General features: G+C 42.5%; 1 protein-coding gene across 2 annotated transcripts in view; it reads left to right on the top strand.

Moving 5' to 3' along the window:
* The window catches only part of NET1 (neuroepithelial cell transforming 1), a 70,605-nt gene extending 58,548 nt beyond the window's left edge, over nucleotides 1–12,057 (top strand). For both annotated transcript variants that reach the window (XM_084611933.1, XM_084611934.1), the window contains 9 exons: nucleotides 4,497–4,604; nucleotides 5,465–5,632; nucleotides 6,481–6,543; nucleotides 7,059–7,155; nucleotides 7,288–7,364; nucleotides 7,970–8,227; nucleotides 8,520–8,690; nucleotides 9,490–9,676; nucleotides 10,034–12,057. In XM_084611933.1, the coding sequence (XP_084468059.1) occupies nucleotides 4,497–4,604; nucleotides 5,465–5,632; nucleotides 6,481–6,543; nucleotides 7,059–7,155; nucleotides 7,288–7,364; nucleotides 7,970–8,227; nucleotides 8,520–8,690; nucleotides 9,490–9,676; nucleotides 10,034–10,434 (1,530 nt within the window). In that variant the 3' untranslated portion in view covers nucleotides 10,435–12,057. The remainder of the gene's footprint in view (nucleotides 1–4,496; nucleotides 4,605–5,464; nucleotides 5,633–6,480; nucleotides 6,544–7,058; nucleotides 7,156–7,287; nucleotides 7,365–7,969; nucleotides 8,228–8,519; nucleotides 8,691–9,489; nucleotides 9,677–10,033) is intronic.
* The last annotated feature ends 7,252 nt before the right edge of the window (nucleotides 12,058–19,309 follow it).

A 19,309-nucleotide genomic window follows, 5' to 3' on the forward strand; every position in this document is an offset into this window, starting at 1 on the left:
TTAAGGTGTTTACTATGTGTGTAAACAAGTAAGGTTATTTAAAAAAAAAAAAAAAAAACTTTAATGTTGTGTAAGTCAGCCCTATTGCATTCCTGGAGGATTATTGCATACCTCGTGTGTTGACGCAAGGCACAAGTCCAGCAATCCAGTAGAAATGTACTGCCTACGGTATCATCTTGTTAAGAGATGTACATTACAAAAATGTCAATTCTGTAGTAAAAATCTATTTGACACAAGTTTAAAGTTAAACTATTAAAGTTCTTTTAGTGTCAGTTTCTAAAACATTTATAATCCTGCTTTAAGTAGAGAAACTTAAATGCAACCTCAGCTAAGGAGTCACTACTGTCATTTCATAATATATAAGAAAAACTAGATGCTGAGAGAGTTGTGAAATAAACAAGGTTAAAAACAGTGTAAGGAATAAATCTGTATCCTTGTATGTATTTATATGTTAGGCTGCATATTGGACATGTAATTATTATTTTTGGTTTGGGCTGTCAGTAATTACTTTAAGTGAATTTTAGTGTTTGGGCCAGGTACTCAGTTGCTGTCGCCAGCCAGGGGAAGTCCTTCATCCACCAAAGAGGTACAGCACAATGCTTCCCCCTCCACCGTGATCACCTTTTTCACTACAAGGAAGTGAGAAGGTGGTTTAATTTATTCAATACTTGGCCTCTGCTGAAACTCCGTTTGAGATGTGGACAACTATCTGCTAAGAACTGGACTGAGCTCAAGCAGACTCGTTGCACATAAATCTTTAAATAATTCTCAGATAGCAATTACATCTCTACACTTCTGACAGAGACCATATTTGAACTAGTGAGTTCAGTCCCTTTTGAATCTTGCTGGTAACATTTGGCAGTAATTTGGGCTGTGAATATTTTTTCAATTTCTCACCAGCTTTTCCCATGTTTGTATGCCCTTGTATGTGGAATGTATAACTACACCTGATGATGTAGTACATGATCCTTGTAAAAATAGTAATAATTGCTGTGGAGGAAATATTGTACACAGTGCAGGCTCTTAACATTTTAATTCCTTTTGCACTTAAAGAAAACAGAAACCACTTTGGACTGAATCAGCTACAAAATGTGGCTTTTTAAAATGTGACACATTTGTACCTGTGAAGGAAAAGGTCTTGGAAACTCCTAATTGTTCTCTGCTTCTTCTACCTTCTGAATGGAAAGTGGAAGCATTGCTTTCAACCTGAAATCTTTGCCTGCAATGTCTAGCCCAGATACTTTGTTTAAAACAAACAAACAAAAAAACAAAAAGGCCTTGAAAAACTGGTTTTTCAAATGGAAAGAGACATGCTGTTAACTATTGCAGCACTGATGCTGAACTAAAACCCAAGAAAGTTTAATAAATGTTAGTTTTTTCTTGAAACTGTAGATTTCCGTAAGTAGAGCTACCCAACAATGAGCTATACTGTTTCCAAATGCAGTACTTTTAAATACTGAGCTAATATCATCCCTAATATAAACTAAATTGAAACTAATGGAGTTTACCCCAGGTATGAACTTGGCCCAATGTGGAGTTAAACCCAAAGCTGACATACAGAGAGCATGGCAAAATGCAGTATTTATCCTTTGAAGAAGGAAAACAGGTTTTTGCTAAACTAAGTTTGTGGTGTTATGGTGGTTTCTGTTTTGGGCGATCTTTCCCTCTTCATGTAGCCAAGGCTCTCTGGCTTTGAATTCCTTGGTGGAGGGCAAGTTTATCTAGAAAGCTTTCTGATTGTGCTAATTTGTTACTGGTGATGGTTTGTGCAAAATTCATTCTTCCTTAATGCACAGGAGTACTTTGGGGTGTATGGCTTTATTCTTTGTTTAAGAAAGAGAAGTACTTTTGCTGTTTTCACTTCACACTAGTGTTGGCATGTCTCAGTTTGTATCAATTTATCTGTTCTAAAGAGTGGTAATTTATAAATCCATTCAAACAGGGAGCTCCTTTGTACCGTCTTAGCAAATGGAAAGGAATGCCTTCTGCCAGGCCTTGTGCATATGCATGTGTCACTTCAGTCTCGCACAGATGTGCTGCAAAGGCATTCACATGTGTGCATTAGTGCATATACTGTGTCATTGTATCTCAGATCTAGAAAGGCTGCTCCTTTGACCCTTTATCAGAGTGAGTTGAGAAATATTATACAAACATCTCATCTGAAACACTGAGATTTCTTACACTATTCATTTTCACTGCCATATTCTTCCTTCTCATCTCATTTGTATTTCTGTTCTTGGTAGATCTGCATATTTGGTTAATGTCTGTATAAATTCTGCTTATGTTCCTCACTAACTCTCAAGCCTTTCTTAGCTTCATTCTGGTACTTTGATATAAAGTTAAATAGAACTGTAGAATCCATCCCAATGCTCCCTTCAGAAACTTTTATAATTCATTAAGGTGCCGTCTCTTCCAAAGAATATGGGCCAGAGCTTTCTAAACGTTTGAATGATCTCTTTGCTGATGGACTCTGTGTATTTAGTACTGTTAAATGGGTCTTCCGTTGCAAATAATGGTCACTGGGACATAACCAGTATGTTCAGCATAAATGAAATGGATAACCAACTTCCTAGTCTTAATGTCATTTTGTTTGCAGCTCTTTTCTGATACTGTATTTTTTCATATTCTCTGTGTATAAATAAAGTCTGCTGCAGTTTCCACGGCATGCATCCGATGAAGTGAGCTGTAGCTCACGAAAGCTCATGCCCAAATAAATTGGTTAGTCTCTAAGGTGCCACAAGTACTCCTTTTCTTTTTGTAATATCTTAGTTGTTTTAAGATTGTTAGAATGTGGCACGTGTGAATGTGGCCTCAGCTATCTTATACTGTGCTGAAATTATTTTCATGCTATAGTTGATGCCCCTGTTCCTACTGAAATTAAGTGGTGCTTTTTTCCCCTACAGCTCTAAAGACTTCATTTATATCTTCCCCTCAGTCATCTCTTGCTTAATATTGTATATGGGAAGATCTGATTGCTATTCATAGTGTGGCCTCAGTCTGATCTCCTTTACACAGGTTTTACCCCAGTGTAACTCCTCCGCCTTGAGTGGCACTCTTCCTGATTCCCACCATGGCAAATGTGATCCAAATCCAGTGCCATATGTTCCTTTTCTCCTTCTTTGGTTTTTGTCCCTACCCTTACTACACAGAAGCAAAGAATGTCTATGGCTTTAGGTACTTTCTTCCCAATCTGAGACAGGAAATGGAGACCGTAGGGGCCCCTATCTCAATCACTTATGTAATCTTTTCATTCTCCACCTTATTCTCTTTCTGCTTACTAGGGATGAATCCACCATAATTAACCAAAAGTGGCTGATAAGACCTTGATAAAATAGCTAATTAGGTTAACTCATTACATTGGTTGTCTAAACCTTCTTTTAAAGTAAACATAACAATAGTAAACCTTAACTGAAGTATCACTGTGATCCGGCAGTCAATTTCAGAGTGTCATTCACTATAGATATGTAACTTGCAATTATTTTTATGTATAACAGAATACTTTGCCTGTCTTGCAGTTTTTCTTCTAGCATCAAACTTTCATTCCATCTTTGCCTTACCTCCCATTGTGCATATCTTTCCTTTCGGACAGTTTCTCTGTATCAGGAACCGTATTTTGTAATTACCCTAGCTTGATTATTTTATTAAAATCATATCTGATGTTAAGAGCCTACAGGCTGCAATGAGATGATGACTTTCTATCTATGGAGGTGCTTCCACTGGAACAGAATTTTTTAATATTTATTGATGAGACTCGTTGTACAAATCAGTGTTCTGCAAAATCAACAACTTTGTTTTTCGGAGTTAAATGATACGAAAGAGAATCTGTTCTCATTTTAGAAAAATAGATCCTAGGCTGAGGGCTTTAAATTTAATCAGCTGACTTCTCCCTCCATATTTACCTGTGCTTCACTGGGATGTCCAGCATGTAATACATCTGCCATTTGTTATACTCACTACATAAAACTGTCTTGCGCTCTGGTTGTTCTTTATGCCTCCTGCCTCCAAAACAAAATAAAACAATGGAATCCATGTTCTCCTTGGGAGAAAACACTCAGTTCTAACACTAAAAGGGCAGATCCTCATCTGGTGTAAATTTGCCATAGCTCAATCACTGGGGTGGTGACAAGTTACATTTCGGCTGCGACTCAGCTAGTGTATCTCCAACTGTTCACAAGAAAAGTGAAGCCATTCTGAGTCTTGCCTATTTACTGTTCAAAGCTAATTTTGAACATCCTGATTATAATGGATTATAATAATCCTTGTCTCTTGCAACACTGAAGAACTTGTTTGCAACTTGAGTGTGACCTTCATGTTTAAATATTGACAGTGTCAGGTTCGACTTTAAGGGGGATGACTGCTTCAAAGCATTGTGCTTTTCTCTATTTTGAAACTATAAATCTGCTTATGCCTTAAACAAGCCTGGGCAGCATTGATACATCAAGGCTAAGTAAACCACAGTCAGTACAATGTGTTCTTTTTTTGTTTATAACTTACAGGAGCCAAGTAATAAGCGGATTCGACCTCTAGCTCGGGTCACATCCTTGGCGAACTTGATCTCCCCTGTAAGAAATGGTGCAGTCCGGCGTTTTGGTCAGACAATACAGGTAAAGAATATGTGAATATGGAAGCAATATGCCCTATGGAATTGATGCCATAATTTCAAGGCATCTCTTGGGAAACTGACCCATACCAAATCAGTGCGCAGAAAGGAGCTGCTGGTTCCTAAACCACCCCTAGCTCATGGTGAAAAAAGCTCCCTTGAATGCACACCTGATAAGTAACTCTTAAGTGCTACGAGGTCCCTAAATGCAGATCAAATCTGATGTGCTCCAGGAATGACCTCTTCTATGCTCCTGAGCAATGCAAGCACATTGAGAGGGGTGAAGAGTTTGCTGCTTCTGTTGGTTTTATTTAAGTAGTATAAAATATCCATGTTGCTTGCAGTTTAGGAAGGGGGAAGGAATAAACCAGCTTAAAAGGAGGGAGTCAACTGATACACAAATCAGTGTATATTCTAGTAATGTACATGGTATGCATTATAGTGTGTGCTTAAACACAGAGTTACATTAGACCTAGATCTATAACCCAGATGTAGAGACATTGCAAAACACTAGAGATTGTTAGCGTCACCAGAACCCAGAGGTGGAATTAGTCTTAATTTATGCGCTTCATTGTGCCTTGTAAATAGATTTCAGTCTCCATTTTTTTCCTCCTCCAGAAGCAATTCTGGTTCACAGTGTGATGAGAGGGATGTGAGGAAAGAGTCTGGCAGTTGCAGATCATAGGGCTTTATCATCAGTTATGAAATACTCCTTTTACTTGAGGAAAAGCGTCTTCTGAGTGTGTCTTCCTGTTCTTGGTGGTAGAGGAAGGGCAAAGGGGGGTTGGGAGTGGTGTATGGATGACACTTACGTACATCTGCAAGAAATAAACTTTTCATATATTTTTTTCCCCCCTCCAATAGTCATTTTCCCTCCGTGGTGACAGCAAATCCCCCGGCTGTTCCCAGAAGTCATGTAGCAGATCTGCCGCCCCAACACCTCCTAAAAGAAGAAACAGTGTCCTTTGGTCAGAGATGTTAGATGTCAACATGAAAGAGACTCTGAGCACCAAAGAAATTAAACGCCAGGAGGTAGGCTGTCAATCAACTATTAGGCATTTGGTGCCTTTAGTTATCCTGTTCGGAGGAAGAGGAAGCAGATGAAGGGGGAGGGAGAAATTGTTATTTATTAAAGTGATTGTATTCTGTGGTATGCCCTGACTTAGAGGAAATGATCCACTTGTATTAACTTTCTGAAAATTAAGAACTATTGCTAAATTGATTAGTTATGTTGAGTGCCCAACTTCAGATGCCTCAAGGGAGCCTCGTTTTTCAGAAGGTGGTGCTCAGCACATCCAAAATCATTAGCCATTTTTGAAATTTTAGACTAGAGAGTTCTTTTTTTAAGGCCAGATTATTTCCTCTAAAAGCTCTTGACAGTGGGTTAAGGGCCAAATGGTGAGGCCTTTGTATATTTAGTTTTTAGGCAGCACTTCTATTGACTAAGTAGAAACTGAGTAATGAATTCTGGGATTTTGACCTTCGTGTTCTTTTCAGGTAAATCTCTGCACTTCATATGCAAAAGTCGTGAGTAGGCAGGTGCTAGTATTTAGTTTGGCCGTTTAGTTTCAAAGTTTTCACACAGTTAAAAGTAGTGTACCTTTCTCAGCACAAAGGAAGAGGGAGGAATTACTTTGGATTGTAACACCGAGGTGGCACACTGGAGTTCAGCCAGCAGAACCTTGCTTGTTTCAGACTATGCAGAGACTTTGATTTGTTACTCACACTTAGGGTTTTTATCAAAAACTGAACAGAAATGGGGTACAAAGTATATAACATAGCAGTGTGTTCACGTTCAAAGAGCAGCTAGACTTAATTGTCCGCTTTGCTCTCTCAAATGAGGCAATAACTCAATGTCTTGCCCTCTCTCTCTCTCTCAGGCAATATATGAACTGTCCAGAGGAGAACAGGATTTAATTGAGGATCTGAAACTTGCCAGAAAGGCTAGTATTTTTCTTCTTTCCTTATGGTCAGTGATCACATATAAAAACTTAATGAGGTCATCTTCATGTGTGCAAACAGAGTGTGGATTAGCACTATGCTTTGAACCCACTGTGTATTGCATTAAAAATGGTGAAGTGAACAGTCCTACAGTCATTGTACTGGATTGTTTCATAATAAATCGGGTGAAAAAGTATACTCTGCAATAATCTAGTTCCACAGCAAATATTTGTGGGTACTCTTTCCCCATATAAAAGTTATCTTGGGAGCAGTTTCGGTACTAGAATCTTTTCTTCACTTTTGTGGTCCTGGTACCTGTATATAAGGCTCAATTCTGCATTCAAAGTCAATGGGACTGTTGCTGTTAACGTCCATGAGTGCGGGGTCAGACCTAGGCTGCACATGAGACCTTCCCGCTCTTAATAACTGTAGATCCACAAATATTTTCCCAACTGTACACTGCATTTAATACCTTTTTGGGGGGATCTTGATGTAATTTTGCACTATTCCTTGACAGGCTTATCATGACCCCATGTTGAAACTGTCTATCATGGCAGAGGAGGAACTCACACACATATTTGGGGACTTGGATTCTTATATCCCTCTGCATGAAGGTAAGAGCAGCTACCTAATTTTCAGTCTTGGACAATAGTTAAAAATCTGCATTTTCTAATTCAAATCCTAAAGACTTCCTGACCCATACTGAGATGCTTGTGACATTTCCCATTTTTGCTTGTAAATTTCAGACTTCTTGGCAAGGCTCAGAGAAGCAACAAGACCTGATGGAACAGTGGAGCAGATTGGGCCCATACTTGTGAAATGGGTGAGTATCACTTTGGTCATTTACTCTAACTAGCTGACAGGGAAACAAGACCTAGAACTGTGATGAGTTTAAATGAGGTTTGAAGTTAGTAGCTACAAAGCAACAAGCTCTTGTTGCCTTATGTTAAAGATCTCGAGTGAAATCCCTGGCTGCACTGAAATCAATGGGAGTCCTTTGACACCAGTGGGGCCAGAATTTCACCCCTGCGATGACTTAAATTTGCAATGTCTTTTTTTTCTGGCCCCTTTATAAGTGAGGTGATCGCAGGACTCTTATCACCGTTTAACCTTAAATGTCAAAGGACTAGATGCAGAGCCATTCCCCCCACAAATTAACTGCACATATGCAATTTTAAATCTTCAATTCGTTTTAAGGTCAAACCAAATAGTCTGTTAAGAGATAATCCAACTGCATAAGTATGACATGTTTCTATGGGTCAATACTTCCCTCAAGAGAATCTAACTAATAAATGGTTTCAGAGTAGCAGCCGTGTTAGTCCATATCCACGAAAAGAAAAGGAGGACTTGTGGCACCTTAGAGACTAACAAATTTATTTGAGCATGAGCTTTCGTGAGCTAATAAATGTTGCTCTGTTGTCCTTTTAGTTACCAGGACTCAATGCCTACAAAGGTTACTGCAGTAACCAATTGGCAGCCAAAGCTCTTCTGGATCAGAAGAAGCAAGACCGTAGAGTCCAGGACTTCCTTCAGCGCTGTCTTGAATCCCCTTTCAGTCGCAAGCTAGACCTCTGGAGCTTCCTAGATATTCCTCGAAGTCGGCTGGTGAAATATCCACTGCTCTTAAAAGAAATTCTTAAACATACTCCTAAAGATCATGCTGATGTCCAGATTTTGGAAGAAGCAGTAAGTAATAATGAAGATATTACGTAACCATATAACTCTGGGGTTATAAGAAAGCTCTTAAATCCTCAATCATGGAGGGGTATGTTTTTTAAAACAGGCCCAATCCTGCAAATGGAACTTCAGTGAAATTCAGTGCGTGATTTGTCATGAGCTCTTACAGTATCAAAGCTAGTTATTATAGCAGAGTGTATGTAAAGAATGTAAACTAAAGCATAAATGTATGAATGTAAAGAATGTAAACTAAAGCATAAATCCCCATGCAATCAAACTTTTAAAACATTTTGTTTTATAGATCTCTATAATCCAAGGAGTCCTCTCTGACATCAACTTGAAGAAGGGAGAATCAGAATGTCAGTATTACATTGACAAGCTGGAATATCTGTACGAGAAGCAGAAGGACCCTAGAATCGAAGCCAGCAAAGTGTTACTGTGCCATGGGGAGCTGAAGAATAAGAATGGACATGTAAGTTTTGTCTGATTATTGGTATTTTATGTTAATTTGAAAGCTTGAAATTGGGAGCTTTCCTCCTGCTCCATCCCCACCTCTGGAGAAGGATAGACTGAAGCTGTTTGTTAGCCAGAGCAGAGCAGGGATCCTTTAAGCCCTCAGCCCTAATTTTAGAGGATGCTAACGAATCCAAAAATACCTAAAAAGAGAATTCATGTGATGTCTTGCTTTATTTTAATTTTACGGGAAAGCTGACTGCTGCCAGTGTTTCTAAGGGCCTTCAGATATTGCAAAATCATTCGTATAAAACTACCAAAGGAAGCATGCTATGCATTTAGCACTCAATCAAAAAGTTTTCCCTGTCTTAACATCTACTGTGAAGGTGTCATAACATTCCCAATAATGTAATCTGGCCTTTAGCTCTTCCAAACAAATGCTGTCTGCACAGAGCTACTTGAGTGGAAATGAAGTGACAACAGTTTATCTTCTCTCCAAGTCATCTTAATTACAGCAGCATTTGATAGCACTGCACTAGCTTCACAAGAACACCCTATAGAGCTTTACAAAGAACAGCGGACATACGCAGAGAGCAGATTCAGACCCACAGTCTTATGAAAACATCATCATTGTCAGGGGTCATATATTACTACAGAGGTACTATAACAGGACATTTAACGAGGTTCATGTAGGTAGGATTGATGATAGTGTAGCATCAACCCAGAGTGATGTGACTATTTTGAGAACAGTATGTTTTAATCTGACTATAAACGCAAACATTTCCACCAGGCTACTCTGGGTTTTTTTCCTTTTTTAGAAGCTGTATGTTTTCCTCTTCCAAGACATCCTGGTTTTAACTCGGCCAGTCACTCGTAATGAGCGTCACTCTTACCAGGTGTACAGACAACCGATCCCAGTTCAGGAGCTGGTGCTGGAGGACCTGCAGGATGGCGATGTGAAAATGGGAGGGTCCTTCAGAGGGGCTTTTGGCAATTCAGATAAAGGTACAAAACAAGCCAATTAGTCCTCATTAGTAATGCACACTTGTCAAGCCACTCGGTGTAAAGGAATTAGTTAACATGCGGGGAGGTCTAGGAATTGTTGTGTGCACTTTAAGTCCTGCTCAGAGCGCGGGCAGGAAATGTGTGTGACCTGCCTTTGCACCGTCATAAGTGAATTGTGTCTGAAATGGTGGAAATCAAATGTGCAGACTAGATGCTTTGCATTCTCTGTTCAATGCACATGTTTTGAGAAATTCCTCCATAATCACAGCTGTACAGATGTTTAGGACAGTAGTCTCAATAGAATCCTTAAGTACTAATTTGCAGAACTGATTTTCCTTTTCTGATGATTATCTTCAGCTAAAAATATCTTCAGAGTTCGGTTCCAAGACCCCTCCTCCGGCCAATCCCACACACTGCAGGCCAATGATATCTTCCACAAGCAGCAATGGTTTAATTGTATTAGAACGGCCATCGCACCTTTCCAGCGGGCTGCTGCTCCAACAGACCTGAAAGAATTGCCCGAGCTCAGTGAAGAGTCTGAAGAGAACAACCCATCTGCCTCCAACGTCAAAGTCCAGAGGAGGCAGTCCACTATGTCTGGCATAGTTCAGATGGAGCTAGACGAAAACACATCCGAGTGTGGATCCATTATGGACACGGAGGAAGCCAAGAGCGTGAAAACACACAGAACACAATCTGGGCACAAAAGAACAAGAGAAAAGCCATTAAGCAGCAAACGGAAAGAAACATTAGTGTAAAAGGAGCCCAGGGAATTCCTAGTGGAAGGACTGTTTATTTATAAATAATGTGTACATTTTTCTTCTTGTAACCTGAGCATGATGGGATTACTCTGCTGAACATAAATGTATTTTGTTTAATGGCAGCTACTGGTATGCAGTTAACACTGTTGAGCTGGAGTCTGTTTTTTGAAGAAGATATGGCAACCTTGATTGAGATTTTTAGTGTGAAATAAACAATGATTCAAAAGTTCTCGTGCTTTTGACTGTTATTTAATGGCAGACTTGAAGAGTAGACTTCAGTTTTCCAAAGCAGTGTTATGGTACCGTATTTGAAACGGGAAAACATCAAGTAATCTGTATTGGCGATAATGTCAATGTGCTCCCTTGAGGGAAATCCAGCAAGTTTCAGGCTATGCACCATTCACAACTTTTGGATCAATGTTGCAAAAGAACTTTAAAATTAGAACTAAAGCTGAGCAATTTTGTATTCTTGCCCTTATGAGATGCATGTTTTGCAGTGTTGGATTATTTTATTTCATGCAATACGGTGTTTTAAAAAACAGACCCCAGGTTCAATGAGTTTTCCATTTTACCTACTGGAACTCTTCATCTTTGTTTGCTCACTGTACATTCCTCATTTTCATTTACATAACCTGCCGGGTATTTAATTTTTTATATTTTAAAATAGGGTTTTTTAGAACTTTTTGTTTTGTATTTTTAATTATTTCAATGTATTGTATTTTGAGACTTTGAACTTGGCATTTTCTTTAAGTACTTGATCTTTCTTGTTCAAAAATGTCTCTGTGTGTGTGTATATATATATATATATATATTTTTTTTTTCTTTCTGTTTTTTAAAGTCAATTCAAAACTTAGCAAAATGAAACCAAGCCATACTGTTTTGAGCGGCTAGGAATAAGGGAAAACAACTCACTCAGTGTAGCATTTTGAGTTGGTTATGATAAGCAAGTTAAATGGCTTGTGTGTGCTCTAGACTACTGAAAGACAACTGTGTTAATAAGAGCTGAAGGCTTTAAGAGTGTCGCAGAAGGTTTGTGTGGAGAGAAGCATTGACAGTGGCAAATTGCGCAGAGGAGAAAGTTGTTTGCTTTATGTGGCAAAATGAAACATCTGAAGTTCATCGGAATATAAAAGACAGTTCTGGAGGCAAACATGAGGGTATATTGTATGTCATAGAAGAATGGAGAAGAGAAAGGATGTGATGTTATGAAGAGAAGAAATGGAAAGTGATCAAGTATTTATACTTGTAATGATAACAAAGTTGACACATTTTTGGTGGCCTTAATAATCATAGGGATGAATGAAAGTAATTCAGTAAGCCTTATGCTGCAAAATGGCATAGGAACAATTATACGAAGTGGTAACTGCTGCAATTCAAACGATAAGGTTTTTTCCTTTCATTGAGACAGTAATGAAAGCCAATAATAAGGCTCCTAAAGCATTACATAAATCAGCCTTCAAGAGTCTGTAACTCGGATGTAAAGAGTTATTATGTGCAAGCTGTTGGGCCGGCAGTGATAAAAATTGGAAAAGAATGTAAATAGACACAACAAAATGAGTGGTTCTCTGTAAATGTACTGTACAGTTTAAAGTGCCAAGTACAATTAAATTCCTGACAGCATCTCACTTGTATTGTGTATGTTGATGCAAGGGGGGAAGTGGAAATATCCCTGAGTAAATCCGCCTCATCACAAATATCATGCCTCTCAGGAAGCAGTATTCTTTGTTTCAGGGTATGTTACTGATTCAACAAACCCTCTCTCAAAGTGGACCCACCCAAAGCAATGGGACTACTTGTGTACTGAAGAGCTAGTCACATGACAAGGGGTTTTACAGAATGAGGAGCCAGAATCATAGAATATCAGGGTTGGAAGGGACCCCAGAGGGTCATCTAGTCCAACCCCCTGCTCGAAGCAGGACCAATTCCCAGTTAAATCATCCCAGCCAGGGCTTTGTCAAGCCTGACAATCCCAGAAGAAGGGACAGGGCACATTGCTGTAAATCGGCAAACACCAATGTCATTGTCAAATACACCTCACCTGAGAAGTGGGCTCTGCAGTTCCTGGGAGCCATTGCTGGTTGTGATCAAAGTCCTCTCTCCAGCTTGCGAAGGACTTCATGAAGTCTAATGCTGGGAAGGCTACGAATTGCCCAGTAGCTTTGCACCAATAACCCTAACACTTGGCTAGACACGAGTCTAGTTTTTACTGCTTTACGTTTGAGGTTCCAAAATGGAACTCTGACAGCAGCAAGCTTCCATGCATGACACTTGCGGAACTCATTCTATAAAGGGGTATACAACCCAAATTGCTCCCGTTCAAGCAGTGTGTTTTTAATTTTCTCAACTCCTGGAAGTACAGATGCAAAAGTATCTATTTAAACCAGTGATGATGGTGTCAGTGCCCCGCAATAGACCCTCTATTCTCTTTTCACCCTGGCTTTTCCCTGAGATCGAAAGGCTCTGTGCATTCTGGGGTTGAACGGATAGCCTAGACGGTTACAAAATATTTTAATCTAACGGATATAATTATGTTTTGCCTGGATGGGGTGGACCCGGCATAGTCATTTTTAAACTTGGCTCTGTTTAGACCAGGTGAATGCCTTGTTTAGAACAGTCTGTAAAGATATACTGTACTTGCTTTGCCAATCAGACATGGGAGCATTTGCAAACCATCTCTACTGACATACTTTTTGTTAATGGGACCAACAAAGAGAACAAACAATACTGTGTGACCATGGACCAAGTTCACTTAAGTTCCCTTCTCTGCATTCTCCAAGTATCAGAGAGAGAGGGTAGCTTCCAGTTATCCCCCAGAAATCAGAGAGAGGAGGTAGCTTCCAGTTATCCCCCTGAAACCAGATTGGACCCAGACATATCAGAGAGAACTCTACAGACATTCCACTGAGGTGTAAAAACGATCCCGATACTGCTTTCAAACTCACTCAGTAAAAATTCGGAGGAGGGGCCGGGGGGGAGAATCCTTCCTTGGTAAAGATTTATAAATAACTCATTGAAACAACCAACCAAGAAATAGACACAATCTTCTAATGAAAGCCAAAGGGAGAGGTGGTGTGGCATTCCTGAATCTCTCAGAGCTTTGGGACTGATTATCTAAAAGCATCTATTGAGTTGCTCTATCGATGTGGTCTCTGGAAAATGAAATTCAGACGGAGCAGGGCATAGTCAATCCATTCAGAAAAGTCAGTGACCATCCAATGAATAAGACAACTGGCTCTATATAACCCGTTCAACAGATATTGCATTGGGTAGTTAGGATTGGGTTAATATTTGAGTACTGACATTGTCCTGGACCCTGTAGCGAACACAAACATAGTCCCTGCCTTTACCTGGTTACAGAATTACCTTCACTTCCTATAAAGTTCACTCCAGGCTTTTAAACACAGAGGCCTAGCCACATTCGATTTTTTTTTTTTTCTTAAAATTTCCCATCGTTGCGATCACTGCTGCAGATCTACTGGTGCTATCAACAGGGGAAGTTCTACTCCAGCTCGGCTGTTTGTATTTCAGCTCTTGTGTTACCTAGATCTGCTCTGAGCAGCGTTGGAGTAGATGTTGGAGGACATGGGCAAACCATCTACTGTCCCAGGCCATGCTGCCTGGGAGGTAGCAACTGTCAGACATGTTGGGGAAAAAAGTTTAGTGTAGAGCCAGCCAGGGTGTGAGTTCTCATAAACAGGAGAGAGGGTCTTATGAACCGGATGGGTCTACTCAAAAACAACGGTTTGGGTCCATAAGCACTACTACTAAGAGAGATGCTCATTTTGCTGTCTTACAGTCTGAAGAACTCACTGTCCCATTTTGAAAAGCAACCACCTAGAAAGGAATCTCTTTTATTTTTCAATACTTTGTTAGACACAAACGATAACTATCTGCAAGTCTCTAAGGAAGGGTAAGAATGGGATACATATATGCATGGTTGGGAGAGGGACTTAGGGCCCAGTGCCTCTTTCCCCAGAACAGTGTCAGGACATTCGGCAAAGAGCTTTATCAGACAGTCCAGTAATATTTCTGCAAAGTGATGCCCTAGCAGCGACCTGACCTCTGAGCTACCCAGCTGTTAGAGGAGATGTGAGGAGTGAGACACTTTACTTGGTGTAGGGGTGCAAAATGCAAACTCCTGGAAGCAAGTGTAAGTAACAACTGGTGGTGACTAATGTGGGAGTCTTTCCCAGTGGGGTTTTGAATGGATGATCTTGTTCTTCAGGCAGTTCATGTCCTGGAAGAAAGATCAACTTGTTAGCAAACCAAAAAAACCCACACTGTGGAAAAGTGAACATTTTAAATCGCTGAGCATAAAGAGCTCAGCTGGCATGGCATGCAGCTACTCTCCGAAGAGCAGGAAAATCCTGGATAGTGACTGTCAGAACAAGTAAGAGATGTCTGCTGTCTTGAGTTAGTCACACACCGCAAATTAGTTGGGAAGAGCGAATATAATTTGCCTTTAAAGTGAATTTACCAATAATACTCAGAGACTTGGGGGGTGAAGAAGCTAGAGAAGCACCGAGCACCATCACTGTGTGTATAGCTCGAAATTACAATGTGTGTGTCTCCTCTTTACAATATTTTAAAAACTCGGCCGCTCTTGCAGGTGTGACAGCCCTTTTCTTCTTGGGGCTGCTCTGACATGTTAAAGGAGAGAGACGTACACACACATTGTGCTCCCAGGGTGGGAACTTTACTTTTGTTCTTAGTTGTTGCTTCTCAGTCAGTAATTAAGGCTGGAAGTTTCTGGCCATGCATGAGGAAGATGAACTAGCCACACAGCTGGTGACTAGATGAGCTGCCCCAGCTCCTTGTCCAGGAGACCAGAAAGGACTTAGCAGCGTCGTGGGGCATCATCCAACCGGGTCTGCTGGAGCTACTCTCGCTGTCCTGTCTACATCAGTGAAATGGGATTGCTCTGGCCTAGCTGGGGTTAGGCCTCCTCCTTACCCTGAGGTGAGACTGGTGCTGGCAGGTGTTTCCCTGGGCAAGCACTAACCTTGCTTTCTACTGAGCCTGCTGCTGCAAGTTCATGATCTCGTCTCCCATGACCTCTCCCGCCCCGCAGCTGCTGTTGACTTCATTTGGGGTTCCGAACGCTCCGTGCGTCTGAAAACCAGGCCCTGTGTGATTTGGGTCACATGGGACATCTGTGGTAGACGTGGGAATGAAGTGCTGGGCTCCTGACTTCCATTCATGTGCTTTAACCACAGAGCCACCCTTCCTCTCTGCTGGTGGGAATAAAGGATATAGGATCACGTGTAGCTGCGGCCACCACCATAACCTGGGGTAAGTAGGACGTGATCGGGTCAAGCCAGCTGAGCTTCTGAAAGGGAAGGTGAGTGAGGTAATAGCTTTTAGTGGACCAGAGAGACAAGCTTTCAAACTCCACACAGGTCCTGAAGAAGAGCTCTGGAATTCGCCTGTGTGTTTCTTTCCCAACAGACAATAAAAGCCATTACGTCTTTCCCAATAAAAGCCATTACGTCACCCACATTGAGGCTCTAACATCCTGGGTCCGACACGGCAACACCACCACTGCAAACAACCAAGGAAAATCAATATGCCTGAGCAAGGTTCTGCCGTGGAGTAGAGTAATAATCGGGGGGCCCTCGCGCCTAGCTGCTACGCCAAGCAAAGGCAGGCTGCGAGCAGGTTGCTATTTAATAGCTGTATTAATGGATTGAATGAGGAAGTGGACAATGAGCCAGTGAAGCCGGCTGATGAGTTGTTTCTGTTGGTAAAACCCACAGAAAGTTGTGTTGGTCATTAATTAGATTCCTTGCAACAGCCGTTGCTGATGGCTGCTGCTTCCACTGGCACCAGTTCTTCAGCAAAGTAACTGATTCAGATAAGAAACCAGGCCATTGAGGGAAGAGAATGCAGTGTGCCAGAAGCTGTCTCATTTTAACCTGTGCTCTCCCTGTATTTTTAATCCCTGTAATATTCACCCCTTGATGAGAAGATTAATATTAACACTTAGAGCTTTTCATCCACGGATCTCCAAGCCCTTTAGAACCCCAGTGTCCTGGCTCCCCGTCCTGTGCTATGGGACAGGGGAAGTGAAACAGCAGAGCTTGCAGTGGGAAAGACATGAAACCAGGACACTCCATTCTCCCTTGAAGTGCATATAAAGCCTCTACAACTGCGCAGCCAGTCTCTGCTACTACGATTATTTGTATTACAGTTGTATTACAGGTCATCATCTGGCATTTTAATTCTTGTGACTGGGTACATCTACCTCGCGATCCTCCTCCACATCTATCTATCCCCATATTACTGCATTCTTGTGCTCACGATTAATTGCAGACACAAATGATAGGATGCTGCCACCCAGCCACCTGATATGTGCAGGCAATCAGATGACATCACTAATTACCAGCATATAAATATGGGTGCAATTAATTCTGGGCACAAAACGGCACACCCAAGTTAAAGGTGTCTTTCACAGTAAGGCACCATGTATTCGTTTGCAGATAGGTGTAGCTATCAGATTAGTTTACATGGATGTTCTCCCTTCAAGTTATATCAGTCAGTGCTGAGATCACACTGTACAGTTGGAATGATTTAGGGTAATGGAAACTAGAAGAGCATTACAGCTCATGGGGCATGGAGAAAAGTAAATGTCTTTAGAGCTGAGCCGGAGTCCATGGAAGTCAATGGAAACACCTCCCTTGACTCTCCTGGGCTTTGGATCAGGCTCTGCATGTCCAAACTCCCCAAGAACTCAATGTCCACATCTTCATTTAGCAGGTAACTCTACAGATTGGGGTTTCAGGCAACACCACCCCAACCCTGCCTTTGTTTTTCAAGTTCCAATGTCCATCGCATGCCCAAGAAGCTGGCATCATCATCCCATTCTGTTTAATCCTTCTGGCTTTAGAGAACCCATTGTTATCTGATGGCAGTTGCCTGTTTCAGGCTACTTCAATCCAGCCCTCCCTGCGATCCTGGCCGACTGCCAGGTGCTCTTTCGTAATAACATTGGTTAAATCTCAGTTAATACGGAGCAGGAAAGAAAATCAAGTCATTCCACTCGCAATTATACGGCAAGTCATTGCATAAGATCAGATATAAGCATCCAGCAGCTGTCAAAGCTGGCCCCTACCTAAATATTATCTCCAGGAGTGAATGTTGCTTTGTTCCTTGGCAAACAGGTTCCACCAGGCTGGCAATAAATCCAGAAAAATGGCCTGTCCAATTGATAACAATAATAGTACTTTGCACGCTTGTCATTCTTTCCAGATGAGTTCTCAGCGTGCTTTGCAAACAGCATTCTGTGAGGGGCAGTATCATTCATGATCCCCAGTGAAAATGAAACACGGGGAGGGTCAAAGGCCCAGATGTTCAAGTGTCCATGCGTTTGGGGTACATTGGTTTTAGGGTGCTTAACCGGAGATGCCGATACAGGTGCTGCCTACCCCCATTTCCCATGGATTTCAACTGGAGTTGTGGCTACTCTGGAAATCAGGCCCCTTTCATTGACTCAAGGTGGACACCCAAAAACTTAGAGGACAGTGAGGTCCGAATCCTCAAAGGGATTTAGGCACCTAAGGCCCATTGGGCCTTAGTGATTTGCCAGAGTTCACACAGAAAGCCTGAAACAGGCTCAGGAATAGAACCCAGGAGTCCTGCCTCTTGCTTTATGCACAAGCCCATTCTTCTCCCTACAAGACTACACCATGATTCAGTAACATGGTTCCCCCATCACAGGTGCTGACTTTTGGTTTTCCTGGTGGGTGCTCCACCCCCATTCCGCCCTGAGGCCTACCCCCACTCCGCCCCTTCTGCCAAAGCCCTGCCTTCACCCCACCTCCTCCTACCCCCACCTTCGCCCCTCCCCAAGGCTCCCTCGCCCTTCTGCTGCTTGCTCTTCTTTGTCCATCTTCCCCCGAGTGCCTCCAGCCAGCCACTCACTGATCCGCGGCCAGGCCCGGGGTCAATGAACAGCTGATTGGCGGCCAACCCCGGGGCCACCCAAACAGCTGATCGTCAGCCAGCCCTCGGGCCACAGAACCACTGTGGCTGGCTATTTTTTTCCCATGGATGCTGGAATCCTGGACCACCCACGGAGTCGGTGCCTATGTCTCCCATGGTTTGGCCCCTCTGCACAGGAAAGACTGAAGTGCGTTAAAACACCCTCGGGGCTCCACTGTGTTCCAGTCTGACCCCCGGGCATGGCCGTTTAGCCCGTGCAGATGGGCTGTAAGAGGCAGAGCTGGGATCGGAAATCACTTTCTTGGGTGGTTGGATTTGGTTGCTGCCTGATTTGCCCAGAGTTTCCCAGCTTCCCTATTGCCCTCCCCAGCCCGGAGACACCGGCTTCCAGTCACATGCTGCCCTCACTGCAGGGCTGTGACTCCATTGTGGAAGCCGGGGCACCTGTAAGTCCCATGCCCACAGACCCCATCTTCCCCCAGTTCCCAGGGAGCTGGCAGTAGAAGTGGGGTTTAACATGGCGGCCATTCACTACCACAGGGTCCCAGGGCTCCTGGCTGGATGCTCTGGAGAACGTTGGGCTTCCCCCTGGGGTTTTGCCCCTGGGACCCTTTCCACACTCCAGACCTGAGGAACGCGGTGCTGCCAACGGACGGTGGAGGGGCTAGTCGGGCTCAGGGGCTCCTCCCGATGAAAAGGACAATGAGACCTAGCTCTTCTGCACCCAGCATTAGGTGTCCTCAGGGAGGAGGAATTAGCTTTGTCCTGCTTCCCCTCTAGTCACTAGCTCCCCGCCCCCATTGCCGGATGCTGCTCACTGCCCCGTGAGGAGATGGCGCATGGGGCGCTGTCCGGTGCCTTCTGAGGCACGGCTCGAGCCACCACACAATGCCCCGTGTGCTGAGCACTTTGCTCCTTTCCTGCCCGCGAC

Source organism: Lepidochelys olivacea (assembly GCF_965140295.1).
Source record: "Lepidochelys olivacea isolate rLepOli2 genome assembly, chromosome: 1".
In the NCBI taxonomy this organism is placed as follows: Eukaryota; Metazoa; Chordata; order Testudines; family Cheloniidae; genus Lepidochelys; species Lepidochelys olivacea.